This window comes from Cryptomeria japonica, chromosome 5 (assembly GCF_030272615.1).
Source record: "Cryptomeria japonica chromosome 5, Sugi_1.0, whole genome shotgun sequence".
NCBI lineage: Eukaryota > Viridiplantae > Streptophyta > Pinopsida > Cupressales > Cupressaceae > Cryptomeria > Cryptomeria japonica.
The window spans coordinates 76,276,132-76,298,601 of record NC_081409.1 but is presented as its reverse complement, the minus strand read 5'-3'; the positions used below and the strand labels follow the sequence as shown (position 1 = coordinate 76,298,601).

The 22,470-nt window shown below is 41.0% G+C and overlaps 2 protein-coding genes across 3 annotated transcripts in view; both read right to left on the bottom strand.

Annotated features, from left to right (window-relative positions):
* Positions 1-22,470, bottom strand: part of LOC131032724 (uncharacterized) — a 267,909-nt gene that overhangs the window by 176,499 nt on the left and 68,940 nt on the right. For both annotated transcript variants that reach the window (XM_057963762.2, XM_057963763.2), the window contains exon 3: positions 5,242-5,339. In XM_057963762.2, coding sequence (XP_057819745.2) covers positions 5,242-5,339 — 98 coding nt within the window. The remainder of the gene's footprint in view (positions 1-5,241; positions 5,340-22,470) is intronic.
* LOC131032726 (uncharacterized) lies at positions 1,075-2,569 on the bottom strand. The gene is made up of 2 exons (XM_057963764.2): positions 1,850-2,569; positions 1,075-1,758 (listed from the first exon to the last, which is right to left on the bottom strand). Exons 1-2 carry the CDS (start codon positions 2,471-2,473, stop codon positions 1,378-1,380), a joined length of 1,005 nt encoding a protein of 334 aa, XP_057819747.2. The 5' UTR covers positions 2,474-2,569; the 3' UTR covers positions 1,075-1,377.

The window sequence follows — 22,470 nt, the reverse complement described above, 5'->3', positions numbered from 1 at the left end:
TGTAGAAACTATCTAGACTACAGTCCCGGGCAAGGCCAGGGGTTTTCTCGCCTCCACTCTTTCCTACTGGCACCCGCACGAGTGGACTGATGTAAAAAATTAATTTTGATTAATAAAATTTCTGGCTACAGCCTCTTACCAATCAAAACAAAAAAACAGTTAAATATTAAAATATTTAAATGTGAATATAATATTAAAATAAAATATATTAAATATTTTTTAAAATATTCATATATATAAAATATAAATCTTTAATCACTGCGAATATATTTTTTAAGTATATTTAATATATTAACAACAATTAATAGTTAAGAATATATATTAAATATAATTAAAAAATAACAATAAATAATAGTTAAATATTTCAATATTTAAATCTAATATAAAATTAAAATATAATATATTAAATATAATTGAAAAAATATACATATACATAAAAATATAATTAGAAGAAAAAAAAAAAAATATATATATATATATGAGTCTTAAAAAATAGCCTGTACCTGTATCTATGTTCATCCAACTTCGCAATTCATGTGTTGAAGTCTATTTTTTGTTTGTTTACAATATCTCTATGTTATGGAAATGTCCATAAATACTACAAAAAAGTAGTTTTTTTTTTTCAATTTTTTACGTTTATTTATAAATCCCATTTTTTCCCCATTTTTTCAAAAAATCTTATACTTTTGGTTTGTCGATTAATTCCCCAGACGATTAATACTTCTTTGGTTTAAACATCTATAAGCTAGTGAAAAAACAAAATAAGGAAAAAAAACTATGAGCTTGCAGCTGTTTGACAAATTTAAAAGACAATGCACTTCTGACAAAAGAAAGAGCAGATATGATTAAATGAGTTCAAATCAGAACCGTGTTCTTTTATTAAAATTCCCCTAATAACCTTCCCTTGATAACCACAACATTCACTGGAACACGCCCTATATCATTTTTTATCACCTATCTCAAAGTTGTATAGAAAGGAGGCATGCAAAAATACACTACAATTTTAGGAATCGTAAAACTACAATTAGAGCTTAAGAAATTATCTAAGTTGCCGGTACGGGTACGGGTACGGGTACGTGGGTACGGTACGCTGGTACGGCATTTTTTTTAGGGGGGGCCTGGGTACGTATGGGTACGTCCGTACAAAAAAATGTAAAAATCATAAATATATACATATATACACTCTAATAAGTAGAAACAAAAATTAAATTTAGAATCCCACATATCATCCATATGCTAAACAAAACTTGGAACTATCATATATGATTCATATTGATATAACTATAAGTCTATAACAAAATTACAAACTTTGAATGTTATGATAGATATCGAATTCATTGTTCACTGGCTCAACCGTTCAACAATAAAATGACACAACTAATAATCAGCAATAGCATCATATGGGTCACTAGGAAGATCAAGATCAACATCATCATTGACATTAGATGATGTAGGTAGAGTACTGGAACCACATGCAGCCTCACTACCACTTGCACTAGCAGCACATTGGCTATCAGACTCCCCAGAAAGTAAAGATTGTGTGGCAGCTGAAAAATCCAAATCAGTTCGCTCTGGATCTACATCCCAAAACTTTGTGCTCCCATCCTTATACTCATTTTGTTTATGAGTAAGAAGGCGCAAGTTTGAATGCACATAAACGAGCTCTTCTGCCTTACTTGCTGCCAGTCGGTTGCGTTTCACTGAGTGGATAAAGGAGTATGTGCTCCAATTTCGCTCAGATGAAGAGGAACTAGCAACCTATTGAATAATTGACACAAAGTGAGAGGGTGACAATTATAAAATAGTAAAAAATCTAAATTTAGAGAGCAATAAAAATTAAGAAACTTACTTGCGATAAAACTTTGATTGCAAGAGTTTGAAGGTTTGGTGATGTATGGCCATTGAGGTACCACCAAGCATGAGAATCCTTTTTATACTTGTCACGGAGAGCGGAAACACTTTGACCATTGGAGGCTACAAAATCAGCAAACTCACTTGTCATTAAATCCTCCATTTCAGAATCTGGGAAGAGTTTAGTAAGTGCTGTCCTACACCCTTCACTGACTTCTGAATCTCTATATGGTGGTACCCTTGATGGCTTAGCAAGCATTTCATCACTATAAAATTTGGGAGTCAATGCAAATGCAAGAAGATGTAGTGGGGTGGTCATTTTGTTCCACCGCTCAACACAAATTGATTGAACCTCTTTGAAGAAAGTTTCTTCGGGATCTTGCTCTTTTGCATTGATGATGGCTTTCATTTTCTCAATCATCGAGTCAATGCCATCATATACCTCTCCCAAACATGGGTGATCCATGTCAGTATAACGGATCATACTCATGATGGGCTCAATGAAACTCAAAAGATATTCCACTCGATCCCACCAAGTGTCATCTAGGATCATGCGCTTTACATTTGTTGCCCTTTCAGTATTGGATTGCCTCCATAGGGACCAACTTTGACTAATTACCATGCTAGCAAGTGGCTGTCGCACCTTCACAAGTCGCCTCAAGACGATTGTGTTGGATGCAAATCGAGTCTCGGCAACCTATTCAAAAATTAAAAATAAAAATTAGAATACAAAGAAGACATGATAAAAAAATAAAAATTAAGTAACCATCAAAGTGAAATGTAGATTTTAAAAATTGAAGTGTTTCAATTACCTTTAGCAACTCCAACTGTGAAAATGATCTGAAAATGGCCTGTGACATGTTATGGTTTGTGATGAACATTTGGATCTCTTCAGCCTCAACATAAATTTGTTTGATCCAATCTATTTTCCTGCCTATCTTTTGTAGCATGAGGTTGAGAGAGTGGACAGCACAAGGTGTCCAAAATATGTGTTCAAACCATGTCTCAATCAACATACCTGCAGCTCTACAATTCTTTGCATTATCCGTTATTACTTGGACAACATTTTGAGGTCCCACATCTTGAATGCATTGTATAAGGATGTTAGCAATAAATTGTGCATCCTTCACCTGTCCTTCACAATCCACAGCTTTCAGAAACATTGCCCCTTTAGGGCACACTGCAATTACATTTATTAATGGCCGATTTTTGGTATCCTTCCATCCATCTGAAATGATGGACACCCCTATTTGTTTCCATGAATTTCTAATGGGAGCCAATGCATTGTCTATGTTTTTGACCTCCTTTGCTAGTAAGGTGCTACGCACCTTCTCATAACCTGGCCCTATGTACCCTTGTGGAGCCTCATTTACCTTTTTCAACATATCCTGCCAATATGGTGATCGTACCACATTAAATGACAAACCGTTTGCATATAGACATCTTCCAACGGATTGATCTGCAATCTCTCTAGCATCATTCTTAAATGCTCTCTCTAATGGTCCCTTGCTTCTCTTCACAATAACAGGTTCTTCACTAATTGGGTCCAAGAATGGGTGGCTCTCTACCACGATATCAGGAAAATCGCTATAAGATGGAGAAGTAGGGGGCCTCTTTGATTTACTTCCTCTTCTTGTCAACAAAGGATGGTTTGAGGCACAACCAACTCTTGCATCTGCTTCCTCTTGCTCTCTAATATATCCTGCTATTTCTTGAGGTGACATCCCATTTCCATTCTTTCCTAGACATGGTTTGATTCCTTGTTGGGGAATGGCACAAAAATGGGCTTTGACACGACTGTAGGAGCTAGTTTTTTTCGTACTACAGAAGTTGCATATCCATAAAAATGTTCCACCACCTTTTACTTGGTCTATTATTTTGACATATTTCCATAAAGGTGAATTTGGGTCAGTTTTGAAAGTCCGTTGAGGAGTAGAGCTTTGATGAGTAGAGCTAGTAGTCGTTGCCATTATGATTTCTACAACAAATTAAAAAAAAAATATTAATATTTAATATTAAACAATAGATTATAAATGTTAAATATATAAATAATAAAATTAAATTTAATAATTTATTTAAAATAAAAGTGAAATTATTATAATTATGAAAGTTATTAGGTTTTTAAAAAATATACCTATTATTAAATTATTATTATTTTTAATATTTTAAAAATGAGTAGTTTTTAAAAAAAATTAATTATAAATATTAAAATTTAACAAATTAATAAATTTTAATTATTAAATTAAAATATTTAAAAATATAACAAACTAATATAGTTTTTAAAAAATATACCTATTATTAAATTATTATTATTTTTAATATTTTAAAAATGAGTAGTTTTTAAAAAAAATTATTATAAATATTAAAATTTAACAAACTAATAAATTTTAATTAGCAAACTATTAAAAAAAAAAAAAACTATAATAAATATTAAAATTTAACAAACTAATAAATTTTAATTATTTTTTTAACTATAATAAAATTTAATAAAATATAGCACACTATAATAAAAAAATTAATATCATACCTGATCCCGAAGCCCTCCCGCCGTGGCGCCTCCCGCCGTCGTCGCGCGCCTGCTCTGTGCCTTCGCCCTCCTGCCGTGGCGCCTCCCGCCGTCGTCGCGGGCCTCCTCTGTGCCGTTGCCTCCTGCCGTGGCCCGTGGCGCTTCCTCTGTGTCTGCGTGCCTTCTTTCACCACTGTGCCATCACGCGTCCTCAAACCCCTGTGCCGTCGCGCGATATGGTTTCAAAATTTCGCGTTTTTTCGGTTTTCACGAGTTTTTATTTTTGCCTTTGCTTTAGGGTTTTAAATGTTAAACGACATATTCGACCAGTGGAAAAACCCCTCGAAATTTGCGAATGATGCGGATTCGTCAAAAAAACCGTATGGAATCGCCACGTCTACACCGGATGCGTCGGGATTCGTGAGTCAAATATCGGATACGTTTCAGGGGGAAAAAATCGGTACCCTATCCGAATCCACAGGGATTCCGGGGCGAATCCGAATCCGATACGCACCGCATCCGGATTCGTGGGCAAAATGGGAAGTACCGGTAACTTAGGAAATTATAAGAGAAAAGACTCAAAACATGAATATCAGTACCAGTTCCAAACAACTAAGGCAGTTTCTATCTACCATATTACATCTATGAGAAAATGATCTGTGTGTTCAGAACCTTCTAATTTCTTACATATAAATCCAATTTGACAGTAGTGTAATATTGTTCCCAAAACAATATATATTCCACCTTTAAATCGTCAGTAGTATTTCATGTTGTCTAAAGCATTTGTTTCTGCCTTTTCATTGTTGTTACAGGTAAACAAAGATTGTGTTCATCAGAGGCTCTGCTACACCCTAAAGCAATTACAATATATAAAGGATGTTTACCATTTCTTTCAGAGCCAAAAATGATTTCGTTTCCATTTTCAAGGACAATTTGTTCATCTTTTCCCAGCAATTGTCCATCAATAAGCATCTCAGAAGAACTGTAACAGTCAAATCAAAAAGAAACTAGAAATTAAATTTCACATACTTCAATAAAAAAGGATTTGCCAATTTCAAAAGAGAGAATTGAACCTGCTATGGAAAAGTGAGGCTGTAATGATGTAGAATGCAAAGTAATCATAAGAAGTTCAATATGAACATCAATATACACACACACACATCAAGGCATATTAAACTGCAAACAATAATTGGATAATCGGGGAGATATAACCCCAGCACTTTATCCCACTCACCCAGCTAATGGGTGTTCATTCAATAGGTATTAGGCCAATGTAGGTAGCTATCCATTGGATAATCAAATTGACAAAAAGGAAATGGGAAAAATAATATAATATTCAATGAAAGGCAACTTTCTGTGCATATCTTCTCATATTCTTCATATCAAACCAAAGAGAGATATACAAATAACAAGAATTCAGTAGAGTATATCATACTATCCCCAAATATCAAAAATCATCACATCACTAGTCTTCATAACAAAACTGATTTTTTTAAAGAACTGCATTACATCAGAGCTACATGGAAATTCTTATCCAATGAAGATGAGAAAGACTAACATCTAAGCCTTTGACGGAAAGGAAAAAAGCACATAAATTTTTGAAACCAATGAATATTGGATCTAGCATACATATCCAGGTCCCTTACAAAAACATCCAATGCTCCTAAGTGAGCCAGGGAACTATCATCATAGAAGGTTGACTTGTATCTTGTTTTCTAAAAGAAATTGTTAGCCTACATTCTTGACAAATGCCACACCAAATAGCACAAGTCTCCTGTCATCCAAATGTCCCTTAAGAGAGGACTTCACCATGAAAAAGGAGCAAAGAATAAGAATTTAAATTCTTCCTACACCAGTTACAAAGGTTTGGGGGCAGACAGACATTTCCAGAAAACCCCCTATTGATTTCTCTCACCCACATTGATGCAGGTATGCATTACACTAGAAAATAGACAACATCATCATCAAATTCTAGAAGGACACAACATTAGACAAAATTAAATGTCCCCATAAATAGATCTGATCATGGTGTACATGGTCTCCAAGTACTAGTCTGATTTGCATATTATCTGACAAAAAGACAATGGATATCCTCAAACAAATCATACTAAATTGAAAGGAAGATATAGATGTCAAGGTTGGCCAAGAGATCAAGATAATGAAAATAACTATAGAAAAATTACTACATACAAAGATTAATTGCATCATGCATAGAAAAACTATGGCATTCCTTTATTCACACTTGTTATATTATGGTATACACAGGCATGACCAAATTATACTCTATGCCTATTATTCAATTCTAGATGGAGTAATTGTTTAGTCTTTGACAAACTTTGATTGGTGGAGAAGTTGAAGGTACTACTCAAAAAGAGGCAGAAATCAAAGCCACTATTGTCATTTTATGGCACCCTTGGTCCATCGATGAGATCCAATTGGAGATATGTTCCATGAACCAACGCTGCCCAAGTTGATCAAGCACAAAAACAATGGAATCATGAAATATTGAAGTGTTATCTTGTCAGGAGGTGGCTTCCAGCCTTCCCCTTGGCATCTTGCCTTCTTGGAGTCTGTTGGTCCCTCCCGCGCTTCCCTTGCTTTAGGATTTCGGAGTCTAGGGAACTAGTCTACCTCGTACCTTATGGGGAGAGGTATCCCATTTCCTCGAACCCCGAAATGTCGGACTTCCCTTCCTTCCAGATTCCAGAGTCTAGGGAACTGATCTTCCCCTTCCCTTTTGGGGATAGATATCCCATTTCCTCGAACCTCGGAACCAGGAGTCCTCCCCCTCCCTATCATTCCTCTGAACTTCAAGGTTCCTGAATCTTCTCCCCTTGCAACGTTTTCCTAAAGACCTGATGCCTGACCTCCGACAACTTGCAGCACTTCCAAATGACGTGGTCAACACTTGAGCCTCTTAATGCTCCACCAACTCCTGTGACTTGTCTACTTTCATTCATGGACCTATAAGGGTACATTTAATGTTTTTGCGGGATTGCCATCAAGTGGAGTCCAGAGCAATGCTTATTTAAGGTTACTTGATGGCCTTCATATCAAATCTGTACGCTCTGACTTTGGAATGTCAGGCAATCTACCTTCTAGAAGTACTTTGCTTCTTGGGATTTCCTTGTCAGGGTATGGCCAGGTTGTTTGCATGCACAACCATGTCAAATTTGTGCACTTCCCTGCCTTCCCAGACTGGCATTCTTCTATGCGCAACAAGGTCAAGGCTTCTCTTCCTTGACCATTGGTCTCTCCCTTGCGACCAATTTGCTATATATAGGCTATTGAACCTCATTGTAAAGGGTTCTCTCCCTATTGGCTTGAACTACTTTTTGCTCTTTCACTTCTCTTAAATATTTATATATTTTCTTGCATATTTGCAACAATAAGTTTGGCCATTGGCCTGAGAATGAATTGAAATCATCATTCTTGCCTCCCTTCAACTTATGCATGTTGTGTATATATTATTACCTTCATTATAAGTGTATGTTTTGTGGCTTTCTATCACACATATGCTATGTTTACTTGTTTCGAAGTGTGACTTGTGGGAAGCTTTCTCCACTTTTGACATTCATGCAACTAAAGTTTGTGCATCTCCAGGGTATTTCGATTGATTCTTTGTGTAATTTCGGGGTGGGGAGAGGACAATCTCTTATCTTGGTGCATCACCTCCTTTCATTTTAGCATTTCCTTCTTCCCTTTTCCTCTACAAACTAATAGGATATGTTTAGAAGTAGAAGTTGGAGTGTTGAGTTGGTTCAACACCTATACTTGGATTGAAAAAGAAGTCGGCCTTCTCCGAAAATTCAATCCCTTTGTGCAAGGTCCCACACTTCAAGGTTATTTCCATGTTTCACGAGGTTGTTGAGTTGATAGCTCAGCAAGGGTGCAAACTTTTGTGACAACAGTTTCTAGCACGCCCGATGGGAGAAAGCATTCAATACATTTCAAAGGAAAATCTACTGGTTATGTAGTTCCATCTAAAATTTCCAAATTTCTTGCTAAAAATGTAGTGCTTCTCTTAGCATCTCAGCCTTTGGAGGCAACCATCATTCAAGCACTTGGAAGCTCTACTCACAGATCCAGTCACTTGTCATGACCTATTGCTGATTTCATGCCCAGAATTCATACAAGGGTGTCTTCTAGAGGTAATTTCCAATTTTCAGAACTCCCATTTTCAAGTTCTAGGAGACGGACAAGTAGACCTTCATTATTACCAGTCAGGGGTGTTAAGATTGTTAGCACTCCATCACCCAAGTCTCGTTCTATCCCTCCATTTACAAGACCATTGTACTCTACGGCTTTCACCATTCATATGAATAGACCATTGTTTCAAATGGCAAGAAATCAGGTTTTCGTTACCTTCAATGGAGGAAGCCCTCTCATTTTATAGCGCAAAGGAATGATATACCAATGGCTGCATTGAAGAGTTACGCTATTTCACTAGTGAAACAACTACTACTCCCATTGAGCACATTCAAGACATTGCAAACATCTTCTTTGTCCATAATGTCACCGACGATGATGTTGTTGTTAGGTTCTTGACCATATCCTTGAAAGGAAAAGCCTTGCAGTGATATAGAGAGTTGCCACCTAACTCCATTCACAATTGGGACGAATTAGGGGAAAGTTGTGTAACCATTTTGAAGACAAAAGTGATCACCTATCACTTGTTGAACAAATAACTTCAATCAAGAGGGCACCTCATGAATTCATGGGAGACTTCAACTTCAGATTCCAAAAGACATGGGACAAAATCCCTTCTCTAGTAAAGCCTTCTCTTAATCATGCCTTTTTGTATTATCTAAGAGCCCTCAATAGTGATATAGCTCTCATGATACAATCAATGGGCATAATTTCTCTACCAGATGCGTATGACATAGCCATAAAGGCAGAAAATTGTTTGAAACGGGCTAGATAGATAGCTCCAAGGCCCCCAATGCCTCTATTCCCAGAAGCTCCTACTCAACAACCCACCTTGGCCCCTATCTCCATGGCATCCACGAGTCAGCCATTTGCATCCACTTCATCCTCAAACGAGCTACATGAGGTCAAGACTCTGTTGCAGAACTTTGGCAATGAGTTGGTGACACTAAAGAGGCAACATGCTCAGCAAAGTAGGCCTTATCAAGCACAATATCAGAATTACCAGCAAAATAGACCACCTTTTCGAGGGCAAAAATAATGGAGTCATGCTAGCCTCTTGAATAGTGCAAACCCTACATCTACAGGTAACTCAAAGGCAATAATTCCAATGCAAAACAATCTCGCCCAAGAGCCGGATTGGTGTCAACCATGCAATGAGCCACACAATCCAAGTGCATGCCAAAAAGTAGAGTTTGTCCAAGATCTAGTAGTGCAGAATGAACCAACCACCTCTAGCCAAAAATATGATCCAAATCAGCCAAGTGTTGGCAATCAGGCTCACATACAAGGAGATTCTACTTTTGTCAATTGTCAAGAGGCAGAATTTTGTGGCATAAACCAAAAAAAGATGACACTATGCTACAATACACAAGGTCAAAAAGGAGAGTGGTAGAAGGTGCCTCACCTTCAACATCAGCCCAAGCTCCAATGCCCAAAGTAGCTGTCCAGGATACAAGTCAAAATATTGTTCAAGGGAACAAGAGGCAGGAAACTCTGGTTGCCCCAATAACAAGGACAAACCGTGTTGTTCCAAAGGGGCCTTCAAATAAGTTGGTGTTCCTGTTATCACAAAAGCTTGCACCCTTGTTGAGATATGAACTCAGCAACCTTGTGAAACATGGAGACAACCCCGAAGTGTAAGACCTTGCGCAAGGGGGTTGAATCTCCGAAGGAGGTCGGCTTCCTTCTCAATCCAGGTGCAAGTATTGAACCAACTCAACACTTCAAAACTAACTCCTAAGCCTATCCTAACAAATTTGCAGAGGTAAAAGGAAGAGAGAATTGCTTGAAATAAAAGGAGGTAATGCACCAACATAAGAGATTGTTCCTCTCCCCACCCGAAATGGCACAAGGAATCAACTAAAATACCCAAGAGCTGCACAAACTTCGGTTGTATGAGTGACCCAAACGCATGTATGGAGGTTACAATTTGCTAAGTGTCAAGAGGGGAGAAGGATTCCCACAAGTCACACTCAAAAAAACAAGTTAACACAGCATATATGGAGAGAAGAAAACCACAAACATACACTTATAATGGAGGTAAGAACACATACACAGCACGCATAAGTTGAAGTACGGCAAGAATGGTAGTTTCAATTCATTCAAAGGCCAAAGGCCAAACTTACAGTTCCAGAAATGCAAAAAATAATTACAAGTCTTCAAGAAAAGAGAAGAGCATAAGAAAGCTCAAGGCAGCAAGGAGAGAACCCTTTACAAGGAGGCTTAAAAGGCTTATATAGAAAATGGTTACAAGAGTGATCATGACCCCTGCATGTCAGTCTGGGACTGCAGGAAAGTGCATGCACTTGACTTGTACATGCAAGCAACCTAGCCATACCCACAAAAGGCAACCCTGAGAAGGTGGATTGACTGACCTTCCAAAGTCAGAGTATGCAGACATGACATAAGTCACCACAACAAGCATGGCCCCGTACCTCCCTTGATGGAAATCCTGCCAAAAACATTAAATGCACCCTTGTGGCTCCACAAAAGAAGATTTACAAGTCACCAAAACTGTCGGAGCATTAAAAGCTTTGAGTGTCGATCACGCCATCCGAAAGTGTTGCCAGTCGGAAGGAAGTCCAAGGATTCCGAAAACTTGGGTTCCCGAAGTGAGGAAGACAAGGAGAGAACCTCGAAGGTCCAAGGTAGGAGAAAGGAGAGCAACAGGGAACTTCAGAACCTCCGGGTTCCAGAGTTTTCAAGAGAACTGGAAAGGGGGGCAAGGGGAAGGAACGGTTCCAGAGTTCCGAAGGAACTAGAGAGAAAAGGCAAGGAGGGAAGGAACTTCAGAACCTCGGGGTTCCGGAGTTCCTTAGAAGAGAAGGGAAAGGAACTTTGGAACCTAGGGGTTCCGAAGTTCCAGGGAACTGGCAAGGCAAAGGCGGAACTGAGCAAAGGAACTTTGGAACCTCGGGGTCCCAGAGATTCGAGGAAGGGAAGAAGAAAAGGAAAGGAACTCCGGAACCTTGGGGTTCCGGAGTTCCGGGGAAGGGAAGAGAAAGAGAAAGAAAGAGAAGAACTTCGGAACCTCGGGGTTCCGGTGTTCCAAGAAAGAGAAGAAAGGAAAAGGGGGACTTCGGAACCTCAGGGTTCCGAAGTTCCTGGAAAGAAGGGAGAGGCGGCAAAGGGAAGGAACTTCCGAATCTCAGGGTTCCAGAGTTCCGGAGAAGACAAGGGAAAGGAACTTCGGAACCTCGGGGTTCCAGAGTTCCACAAAAGGAGAACAGGAGAAGGCAAAGGGGAGGTTCCGGAGTTCCACAAAAGGAGAACAGGAGAAGGCAAAGGGGAAGAACCTCCTTTGGACAAGGCAACACTTCCAACTTCATGATTCTTCTACTTAGTCCTTGGTCAAATAGGGAAACGCCGGTCCATGGATCGTATCTCTGATCGGTTCTTACTGATGGACCAAGGGTGTCATAAAATGACAACATTTTTTGGCGATTTCTGCGGGATGCTTGCCTGCTAAGCATGAAGTCCAGAAGCCTTAAGCATCCATTGGGCACTGAGTCATTGCAAGTCCCAAAACATGTGTGAGTCATCACTTGGAGGAAAATTGAAAACTAAAGCGCACACCCTTAAGGAGAATGCGGCATGTGCATAAGCACTTATGAAAGCAAAACAACCTCTAGTCTAATATTCACATAGTCATAAACACCCTCTTTAAAAGCAGGGCTTGAGATGAATCCCATTCACTGGGATTGGAAGAACTTCGCCATCAAGCTTGGAGAGATGAAATGCATTTGCCACTTGAGAACTAGATCTCCCTCTTTGAAGACCCTATTAATAGCCCTTTTGTCAAAAACCTTCTTGACTCGCTCTTGATGAGTCTTAAGTGTATGCATAGCCTGAATTCTAACCTCCTCCAGCTCCATCAGTTCAGCTAGTCATACTGTCATGGCATCATTCTCTATCGATTCCAGTTGATGTGCTAGATCAAGAGAGGGTAACTCTAGGGAAGTTGGGAGTCTTGCTTCCTTCCCATATACTAGCATAAAAGGGGAGTTACCAATTGCCCTCTTGGGTGTGATCTTGTCAACCCATAAGGCTGTCCTCAACTTAGTGTGCCATGCCCTCTGATTGTCTTCAATTGTCCTTTTAATTATCCTGATGAGGATCTTGTTGGAAGATTCAGCTAAGTCATTACACGGAGGGTAATAGTTGGATGATGTCTTCAAGTATACACCATGCTTAACTGCCCAAGAACTGATTTGGGTTCCAACAAATGCCCTGGCATTGTCTGATATGATGGTGGATGGAACACCAAATCTTGTCACAATTCCATCACAGAATTCCAACACTGAGGCCTCAGTGGCATCCCTCAATGCAACTTCCTTTGTCCACCTAGTCAAGTAATCTGTTGCGGCCAAGATCCACTTATGGCCAGCACTAGAAGGTGGGTTTATCATGCCAATGAAGTCTAAACCCCATTGGGCGAACGGTGGATCTGCTTGGATGGGATGAAGAGGTAGGGCAGCTAGTCTTTGCTTCCCAGAGAAGAAAGAACATTTCTGTAAAGCGGAAAAATCGAACCCTAGTTGTTCTCCCCTCCCCAACTCCAGGAGAGAGAAGGGAGAGTCACTAAGGTTGATGGTTTTCACTTAGGAGAGACTTTACATTCAAAAGAGGGGTTGAAACCCACAAGATCCAATCCCACGCAATGCAAGATTGGATTCTAAATGAGTTTCAAGGGTTGAGACATCAAGGATACCCTCTTTTGTAAAGAATGTAGATAGAATGATTGAACTAGGAATGTATATAGAAGCAAGAAAGATTCGCTTGTAAACAGAGATAGGGATATGGGATGAAGCTGCGGACCTGGAATTAGCAGTAAAATGTCAAGACGATGCTATTCTGCGAATTTGAGCGAAAGTTGACGGGACAATGGCGCCCGGCGTGCACACGGTCCTCCGAAAAATCCGCGAAACGAAGGTGGATTTGTTCGTCTCTGCACAAGAATTCCAGATCTTCAATTACAGCCGCGTACCTGCAACCTACACACGGAAAAGAGAGGACGATTGGGGGGTTAGGGATTAGGGGTTTGCCTTTAGGTCAAACCCCGGTTTTGGAATTAACCAAGAAATGAGAATGCTGTAAATGTAAATGTTTGTAATGTAAACAAGTACTGATACCTTGTTGTAAGAATGTTTGTATTCTTACATGCGAAGGTGTAATGTATGTAGTATGTTGTATGTGATCTCCTCTTCAATGGTTGAATCCTTGTCTTGAATGCAACACCTAGCCTTGAATGGAGACTTAGAATGCTCAATTGCTTGAAGGGATGCTTGAATGCTTGAATGTTTGAATATCGCTTCCGCGTCTTGTTCTTGCTTATTTTTTCTTCCTCCCTTTCTAGGAGAGGAAAAGTAGTTTATATACTTGTCAATTAGGGTTGAGAGACTGATTTTCCCGACCTTAGGCCGACCTAGAAACAATATTTTCCAATTTGCAAACTTCAAGACCCGATGCCCAAAAGAGGCCGGGCCCAAAATAGGGCCAGGGACCAGGGCGTTGGGCGCCATGGTCCTGGGGGACCAGGGCGCTGGGCGCCATGGTCCCACCTCTCGGAACAGTAGGGTGCAAGGAGGGATCAGGCCAGGGTGCAGAAAAATGCAGTTTTTGGTGTTGTAAACAGGTTTCGGGGTCTCCATTCAGGTTCAACGTTGCGCCGCCATCGTGAAGACCCAAATGCAGTCGAAATTGCAAGTGTCGCAATTTTAGGATGCTACAATTTCGTGCAATTCTTCACCCATCTATGTGAGTCACTGAATAAGGATGGCCAGTTAAAAACCAGCCCTCATTATTTTGATAGTCGTAGTCCTTGTAGAGAAGTGGCTCCCTAAAGAGCCATCATGAAATTCTTCTAACAATCTGCTGATTTAGTTTTGCTCGATACATCTTAGTAAGACTCCATAAGAGTCTTTTCGAAAAAAGAGTGCCATTCGCTAAGACATAGGGAATGGAGTGCAACTTGAAATGCCTTCTTTTGGTCTTGTCTAGACCTTGGGGGTATCTACCTTCTACTAAGAAGGTGGTCATGTCACCTACCTAAATGAATTGAGTGTCATTGCCAGTTGGTTGATCCTCTTGTAACACAAGGGCGACCTCTGAAGTAGTCTCTGAAGATGAGACAAGTTGTTCACATAGGCCCCTACCTCTTACAAGCTTGGTGATCTTGATGTTGTTGTCATACTCTATGACCTTGGTTATCCACCCAGCCCTCTTCTCCCGGATATCCTTGTTTAGAAGGAAATCCTTGACACTTTCATGGGGAACTAAGAGCTGGATCCTGTTGTTGGACAACATGTGTCGAAACTTTTTTAATGCCTTTACAACAGTGACGACTTGCTTTTCTACATATCTCTACTTAAGTTCATAGTCCTTTAGCCCCTCACTAAAGAGGGCAATAGGTTGCTCCAAATTATCATCGTTCAAATCAGATGCTGGATTCTCCTCCGAAGGTATAGAGGATAAATCCCTTTCATAATTAGAATTGACAAAGGTAGGGGATTGAGCAGTTGCTTGTGTCATCTTTTCAAAACCGGCCCTCCCCTCCTTGGTCCAACTGAAAGCCAAGTTTTTCTTCACCATGGAAGTGAGGGGTTTTGCCATGGTGGCCAGGTTGGGAATCAACCTCCTCACAAAGTTCATCCTACCAAGGACACTTTGCAATCCATTCTTGTGACTAGGGAGTGGAAGAGAAAGAATAGCCTCCACTCGCTCTGGGTCAATGGTCAAACTCTCCTTGGATACGATGTGTCCTAGCAATCTTCCTTGATCAGTAGCAAATACACACTTGCTAGGATTCAAGGACACACCATACTCCCTACATTTCATGAACACTTGCTCAAGATGACCAAGATGGTCAGCTGCATGCTTCGAATAAACAGTTATGTCATCAAGGTATACAAGCACAAACTTTGCTAATACACCCTTGAAAGCCATGTCCATTGGTCTTTGAAACGTGGCACCTGCATTGGTTAGCCGAAAGGGCATTTTACAATAGCAATAGGTACCCCACTTAGTAGTAAATGCAGTCTTGTATTGGTCTGATTCTTGGACCAAGATCTGATTGTAGCCTAAATGCCCATCCAAGAATGAAAATCTTTCCAAGCCACTGACCTTATGGAGAATCTGCTCCATAGAGGGAAGGGGATAGTGATCCTTGAGGAAGGCTCTATTGAAATCCCTAAAGTCTACACATAGCTTGACTTCCCCATTCTTCTTCCTTACATAGACAAGGTTGGCCACCCAGGAGGAGTGCTTCATAGGGAAGATGATATTGGCTTCTATCAGCTTGGTCAACTCCTCCATCATTAGTGGCTCAATCTTGGGGTTTATTGGCCTTCGTTTTTGTCTAACTGGCTTTGCATCCGGGTTTAGCTCTATAGTATGTTGGACTAAGCTAGGGTCAAAACCCTTCAAGTCTTCATAGGTCCAAGCAACTATGTCATCATATTTTTGGCAAAGCTCAACAAAGGCCTCTTGCTCAGTGAAGGAACACACCTTGCCCAAGTTCAAGGACCTACCTTCGGCGACGGCAACTGGCTTGTAATCACCCCTCTTTGCAGCGAAGTTCATCTTCTTCTTCAACTGATCATCCGAGTTGAAAATGCCATCCAACGTAACTAGACCTTTAGGCAACTTGTCGGAGTTGACCTGCATGATTTGATCTCCATACTAGTCTTGTAGCTTAGATTGATTCTTAGCAGAAAATTGTGCTTCATTTTGCAAGAAGTTGACGATCTGTTGATCGCTTTCGAACACTTGCCAATTCACTTGATTGTCTGGGACAGTAGACCTCACAACAAGTCTGATGTGTTGCTCCTTCTCACTTGCAACATGCGCTAGTATGCTGAACTGAGCACCAACCGCTGCAAGCCTATCAACATGCTTGTTCTGACCCCTAGGAATGCTCTAGATATTAATGGCCTCAAATCCTTCGATCAAATCCCAAACCCTGTGTTTGTATGATTTGAGTAGGTTGTTCTTTGCTACACTTTGGGCTCGGATATGTTTAACAACCAACTCACTATCTCCAAATACTTGCAAAGATCTGATCTTTCTGCTTTGTGCAAGATGGAGACCCTGGATCAAGGCTTCATACTCAGCGACATTGTTAGTGCAACCAAATTGAAGCCTAAAAGAGAAGAAATATTTCTCTTGCTCAGGAGAAACAAGCATCACCCCGGCACCTGCACCGTTCTTGTTTCTTGAACCATCAAAAAGCATGTTCCATAACCCCTCTGAATCTCCTTGTGTCTTGATGAGGTTAGGGATAGGAGTATCCTCTTCATGGATACAATAGGTGCCAAGCCCAGTCTATTCAGTCTCAGCTAATGGATCAAACTGAAAGGCATTGGCCCATTCGTCCAGCAAGCAATCAGGAACCTCTTGCAAGAGAGTAGCAGGCTCATGGATGGGCACACTCTTCCCCCTCTTCATGCAAAGTGCAATTCATGTTTATATGGCTGGGGGTGTAGGGCTCAATGTGGTTTTGGGCAATGGGTTCTACCCTTATGGTGACCTTGGGTACCATAGCTTGTTCGAAATAGCATTTGGGACCAGTCAGAAGACAGGTACCCACCTATCTTGGCTGTGAAGTCTCTAGAAAGGCAGATGGCAAAGAAAGCAAGGAGGTCGATGATCGATACATCTTGCAAGACAGTGCAACCAAGGCATGCATGCAAGGTTAACTTTAAATTTTTTACCACCCCTACTGTCTTAATAGAAGTGCCATCTAACTGGACGACCCCTTTGGTCACGGGTTCATATTCTATGCCAAGAAAATTTGCTACCTTCTTAGGCATGACTGAGCTACTAGCTCCTGAATCTATCATGCAGTTGTGAACCAAGTTTTCTCCTATGATTAAGGAGAGATAGAAAGAGGGAGGCTTGCTGATCTTTCTTGAATCTTCCTCCTCCTTGGGTTGCACCAAACTGGAGGAGACTGCCTTTTCGCTGACTGCTACCTCATTACCTGACTGATCAACGTCCTTCAGTGCCTCCTTAAGCAAATCCTTTGAGATGGGATTGAAAGGGCCTCCCACATAGTGGCGTTGAGGTGGGCCTTCTTCATCTGATCAACTATGTTGAAAGGAACAACAGGTGTCTTTAGAGGACCCTTTGAAGCTACAAGGTCTGCCTTTGTTCTTTGGACGACTTGGGCCTCTTCCTGCGTCTTGCTCCCTTGCATGGTACTTTGGCTTGTATCATGGACGGCTACATTGGGTGTTGGACCTTGGGTTGATGTTGAAGGTGAGGCAGCCTCCATGGCTCTCTTCTTTGACCTTGTATACTGCAGCATGGACTCACCATTTGTTTGGTTCAAACCACGGAATTCTACCTCCTGCCAATTGACAAAGGTAGAATCCCCTTGTAAGTGAGCCTGGGGGCCAACGCTAGGCTGATTTGGGCAATAATGCTGGCCAGAGGTGGTCGGCTCATCTTGCACTACTAAAGTTTGGACAAACCCTCCATTTTGGCATACACCTTGGTTGTGTGGCTGATTACATGGTTGACACCAATCTTGAGCTACTTGCGGTTGTGGGGTTCGCACTATTCAAAGGCCTGGTGATGCTCCATTGGTTTTGCCCTTTAAAGGGTGGCCTATTCTGCTGATAGTTCTGATTTTGTGCCTAATAAGGTCTGCTATGTTGGGCTTGCTGCCTCTTTAGTGTCACCAACTCATTGCTAAAGTTTTGCAATAAAGCCTTGACCTCATGGAGCTCATTGGAGGATGTGGAGGGTGTGGATGGTTGACCTACAGGTGCTATGTGGATAGGAGCCAAGGTGGGTTGTTGAGTAGGAGCTTCGGGGAAGAGAGGCATTGGAGGCCTTGGAGCTATCTTCCCAGCCTGAATCAAACAATTTTCTGCTCTTATGGCTATGTCATATGCACCCGGTAGAGAGGCTCCACCCATTGATTGTACCATGACAGCTATATCGCTGTTGAGAGCTCTAAGATAATACAAGGCACGATTTGGAGATGGCTTCACTAGAGCAGGAATTATATTCCATGTCTTATGGAATCTGAAATTGAAATCTCCCGTGTACTCGTGGGGTGCCCTCTTGATCGTAGTCAACTGCTCCACAAGTGATAGGTGATCACTTTTGTCTTCGAAATGGTTGTACAACCTCTCCCACAATTCGTCCCAATTGTGAATGGAGCTAGCCAGCAACCCTCTATACCACTGCAAAGCTTTACCCTTCAAAGATGTGGCTAAGAGTCTGACAGCAACATCATCCTGAGTGATATTATGGACGGAGCAGATGTTTGCAATGTCTTGAATGTGCTCAATGGCCGTAGTAGCTCTTTCACCAGTGAAGTATGGTATACTCTTCAACGCAGCCACTGGTATGTCATTTCATTGAGTCAAAACAAGGGGACTCCACCCATTAAAGGTAACAAAAACCTGATTTCTTGCCATGTGAAACAATGGTCTATTGATATGAGTGGTGGGAGCCCTTGATAGTAATGGTCTTGTAAATGGAGGAGTAGAATGAGACCTGGGAGATGCAGTGTTTACAACCCCGACCTCCCTAACTGGTGATAAAGAAGGTCTACTTCTCCACTTCTAGATCCTGAAGATGAGAGCTCTTAGAACTGGAAACTACCTCTAGAAGACGCCCTTGTTTGAATTTTGGGCATGAAATCCAGAGCTGCAACAAGTCATGAGCAAGCAATGGACCTGTTGAGCAGAGACCTCAGAACCTCGAGGTTCTGGGGTTCCGGACTTAAGCACCTCGGAACCTGGGGGTTCCGAACCTCTTGAGTAGCGGACTTCGAAACCTAGGGGTTCCGGACTTCCGAAGTTGTGAGATTTGCAATGACTTGGGAACCTGGGCGTTTCGGAGTCCCTGAGTTATGAACTTCGCGTGAACAAGAACTGGACCTTAAGCAAAGTCGCCAAGTGCTTGAGAGGTGATTGCCTCTAAAGGTTGAAACACTAAGAATTAGCACTGAATCCTTAGCATGTATGTCGAAATTAAGTCCCACAGGGCGTGCCAAAAATTGTTATCACAAAAGCTCGCACCCTTGCTGATCTATCAACTCAGCAACCTGTTGTGACCAGCTCACACATCGCCCCATCAAAATGGGGACCCCTCTCTTTTTGGGTCTTGCTTTCTCTTTGCTTAGCATTTCTCTACTTGTTAGGTGTTTTGAGTGAGTTAGTGATGACCTAGGTTAGGTAAGCTATGGTTTCCTCCGTATAGCTTGCCTAGGGTTCTTTTTAGGGCAAAGTTTGGCCTAAGCTTGGGGAAGTCATTGTTCTATGCCTAGAATCCTGAAGTGAATTTTAACAAGACCTTGCCTTAGAAAGTCGGAGAATGTATATTTTGTAGAGGAAGTCTTGAGAGTTTGAGTCCAGATGAGTCAAGGGTGTGGGTCAAGTTGTAAGTTGTTATGCCAGAGTTTTGTCTTCTGTGGAGTCTGAGTTGATGTGATGAAGCAAGTAGTCGAAGTGTAGGCACGAACGACGAAGGCTAGCAAAGGCAAGTTTGGAGGAATGTAATTGTGAGAGATAGATTTAAAAATTTGAGAAAGAGTTGAGAATTTGAGCTTAAAGAAGAATTTCGCTCCTGACCCTTCCAAAGGGTCCAGAGCGAATTCTCCTAAGAACCTCTTGGTCCTAACTTGGGCTATAACCCTTGCTTCCAGGCTTCACTTGAACGAAGAAGGGTCTATCCAAGCCTTATAAATGAATGGAAACAAACTTGGAGACCAAAATGTTAGGAATGTTGATCAAGATGGCCAAATTCGCTCCTAGCCCTTCCAAAGGGTCCAGAGCGAATTTCCTTTGATCTCCCTATTTGCTCCTTGTTTGGGTCAAAATCTTTGGCATGATTGAGGCAAGGTTGGTTCACACATGCCTTTGAAGTGAGTTGCAACCAATTGAGTTGAGGAAAGTTAGAGGAATTTGAGCTAAAAAGCAAATTTTGCTCCTGACCCTTCCAAAGGGTCCAAAGCGAAATTCCTTTTGAGGTCATGTACCTTCCAAAGGTACCTAAGCGAAATTGTTAAGATGTACTTGTGATCCATCATTTTGAACTGGGCACCTCCTTGAGATAATTTGTTACAATGTCCTAAGGTGCGAACAATGTGAATGAGGATGAAGTTTAAATGTTTGATTGATGTCCAAGACTAATCCCTAAATTTCCCTCCTGACCCTTCCAAAGGGTCCAGAGCGAATTTCTTCAAGAAGCATTATGCCTTGCTCAAACCTTTGAACTAATTCACTCCCAAGCATTTTTTAGGGCGAATTGACTTGATCTTTATAAGGTAAGGGTGAAAAGACAAGTCCAAGGCAAGTTGAGTGTGAATTGAGTCTAGAAAAGCAAAATTTGCTCCTGACCCTCTCAAGAGTCCAGGGCGAAATTCATCTAAGCTCCTGACCCTCTCAAAGGGTCCAGGGCGAAATTCATCTAAGCTCCTGACCCTCTCAAAGGGTCCAGAGTGAAATCCTTAGATGGACTCTCTATATCGCCTAATGCACTAAAAGAACCTTATTTTAAGCTAAATTGATGGCGAGTTGACTTGATCATGATAAGAGGAGGTTTGATAAGTTAAATTCAAGGCAAAGAAAGGATGAATGGAAGATGAATTGAGCCTAGGAAGAATTTGCTCCTAACCCTTCCAAAGGGTCCAGAGCGAATTCTCCTCAAACACATTCGTTCCTTGTTTAAATCAAAGTTTTTGTTCCTAGGGCATGGTTGAGGGAGGATTGATGTATACTTGTCTTGAGAAGTGATTTGAAGCAAAGGAAATGACAAATTTGAGACTAAAAGAGAAAAATCGCTCTTGACCCTTCCAAAGGGTCTAGAGCGAATTTTCCTGAGACCCTCCCTTTTACTTCAATTTGGACTAATTTTATGTGTTGGAGCCTTAACTAGGACGTTATCATGCCTTGGAAGCAATTGAAGGGTGAGAAAGTGAAGGATTTGAGTCTAAAGGAGCAAATTCGCTCCTAACCCTTCCAAAGGGTCCAGAATGAATTTCATCTAACCTCCAGACCCTTCCGGAGGGTCCAGAGCGAAATCCTTAGAATAGCCCAATTTCCCACCAAAAGCATTCAGTAGACATCATTTTGAGCAATAGTGCAAACAATTTAGCTTGAGTACGGAAGGAATAGGATCAAAGTTCAAGTCTACGACAAAGTTATAAGGAAAGAAGTGTAAATTGAGCCTAAAGTAACAAATTTCGCTCCTAACCCTCTCAAAGGATCTAGAGCGAATTTTATCTAAGCTCCTGACCCTTTCAAAGGGTCCAGAGCAAAATTCTCTAAATAGGTCCTGTCCTTCCAAGGGTACCAAAGCGAACTTCTTGGAAAGACTTCATACTTCGTCTAAAGCATTAAAAGAATATCATTTTGAACAAAATGAAAGACAAATCTAAGGCTAAATGAAGGAAATGGAAAATGATTTGAGCATAGGAAAAGTTCGCTCATGTACCTCTCAAGGGTACAGGAGCGAATTGCATTGGAGGCATGTACTTTCCAAGGATACACAAACAAGTTTGCTTGTAGTTGCCTTTGAGCACCAAAATTTGCGCAAGGAGACCTCCAAGATGCCTTCCTAGCAAGTCTCAAGGATAGAACAACATGGATGAAGGTGATGTTAAAGTGTTTACTGCTTGTCCAAGCGTCATACCCCTAGTTTACTCTTGTCCCTTTCAAAGGTACAAGAGCGAATTTCCTCAAAACACTTCATCCCTCGCTCAAATCACTAATCAAAACCTTATTTCGAGCAATTGAGGAAGCAAATTCACCTAAATTAAATGCTTGCTAGGTTCGAAATTTCAAATATGCACCTTTGGCACCAAAACAATTTTCAAATTTTAATGAAAAGTCGACCAGCTTGGAGAAGGTATCATAATTTTTTTTTATCTATAACAAAGTCGGCTTTTCAAGGGAGAGGTGAGGACGCCTATAAAGGAGAGTTGATCCTTGATCACTCATCATTCT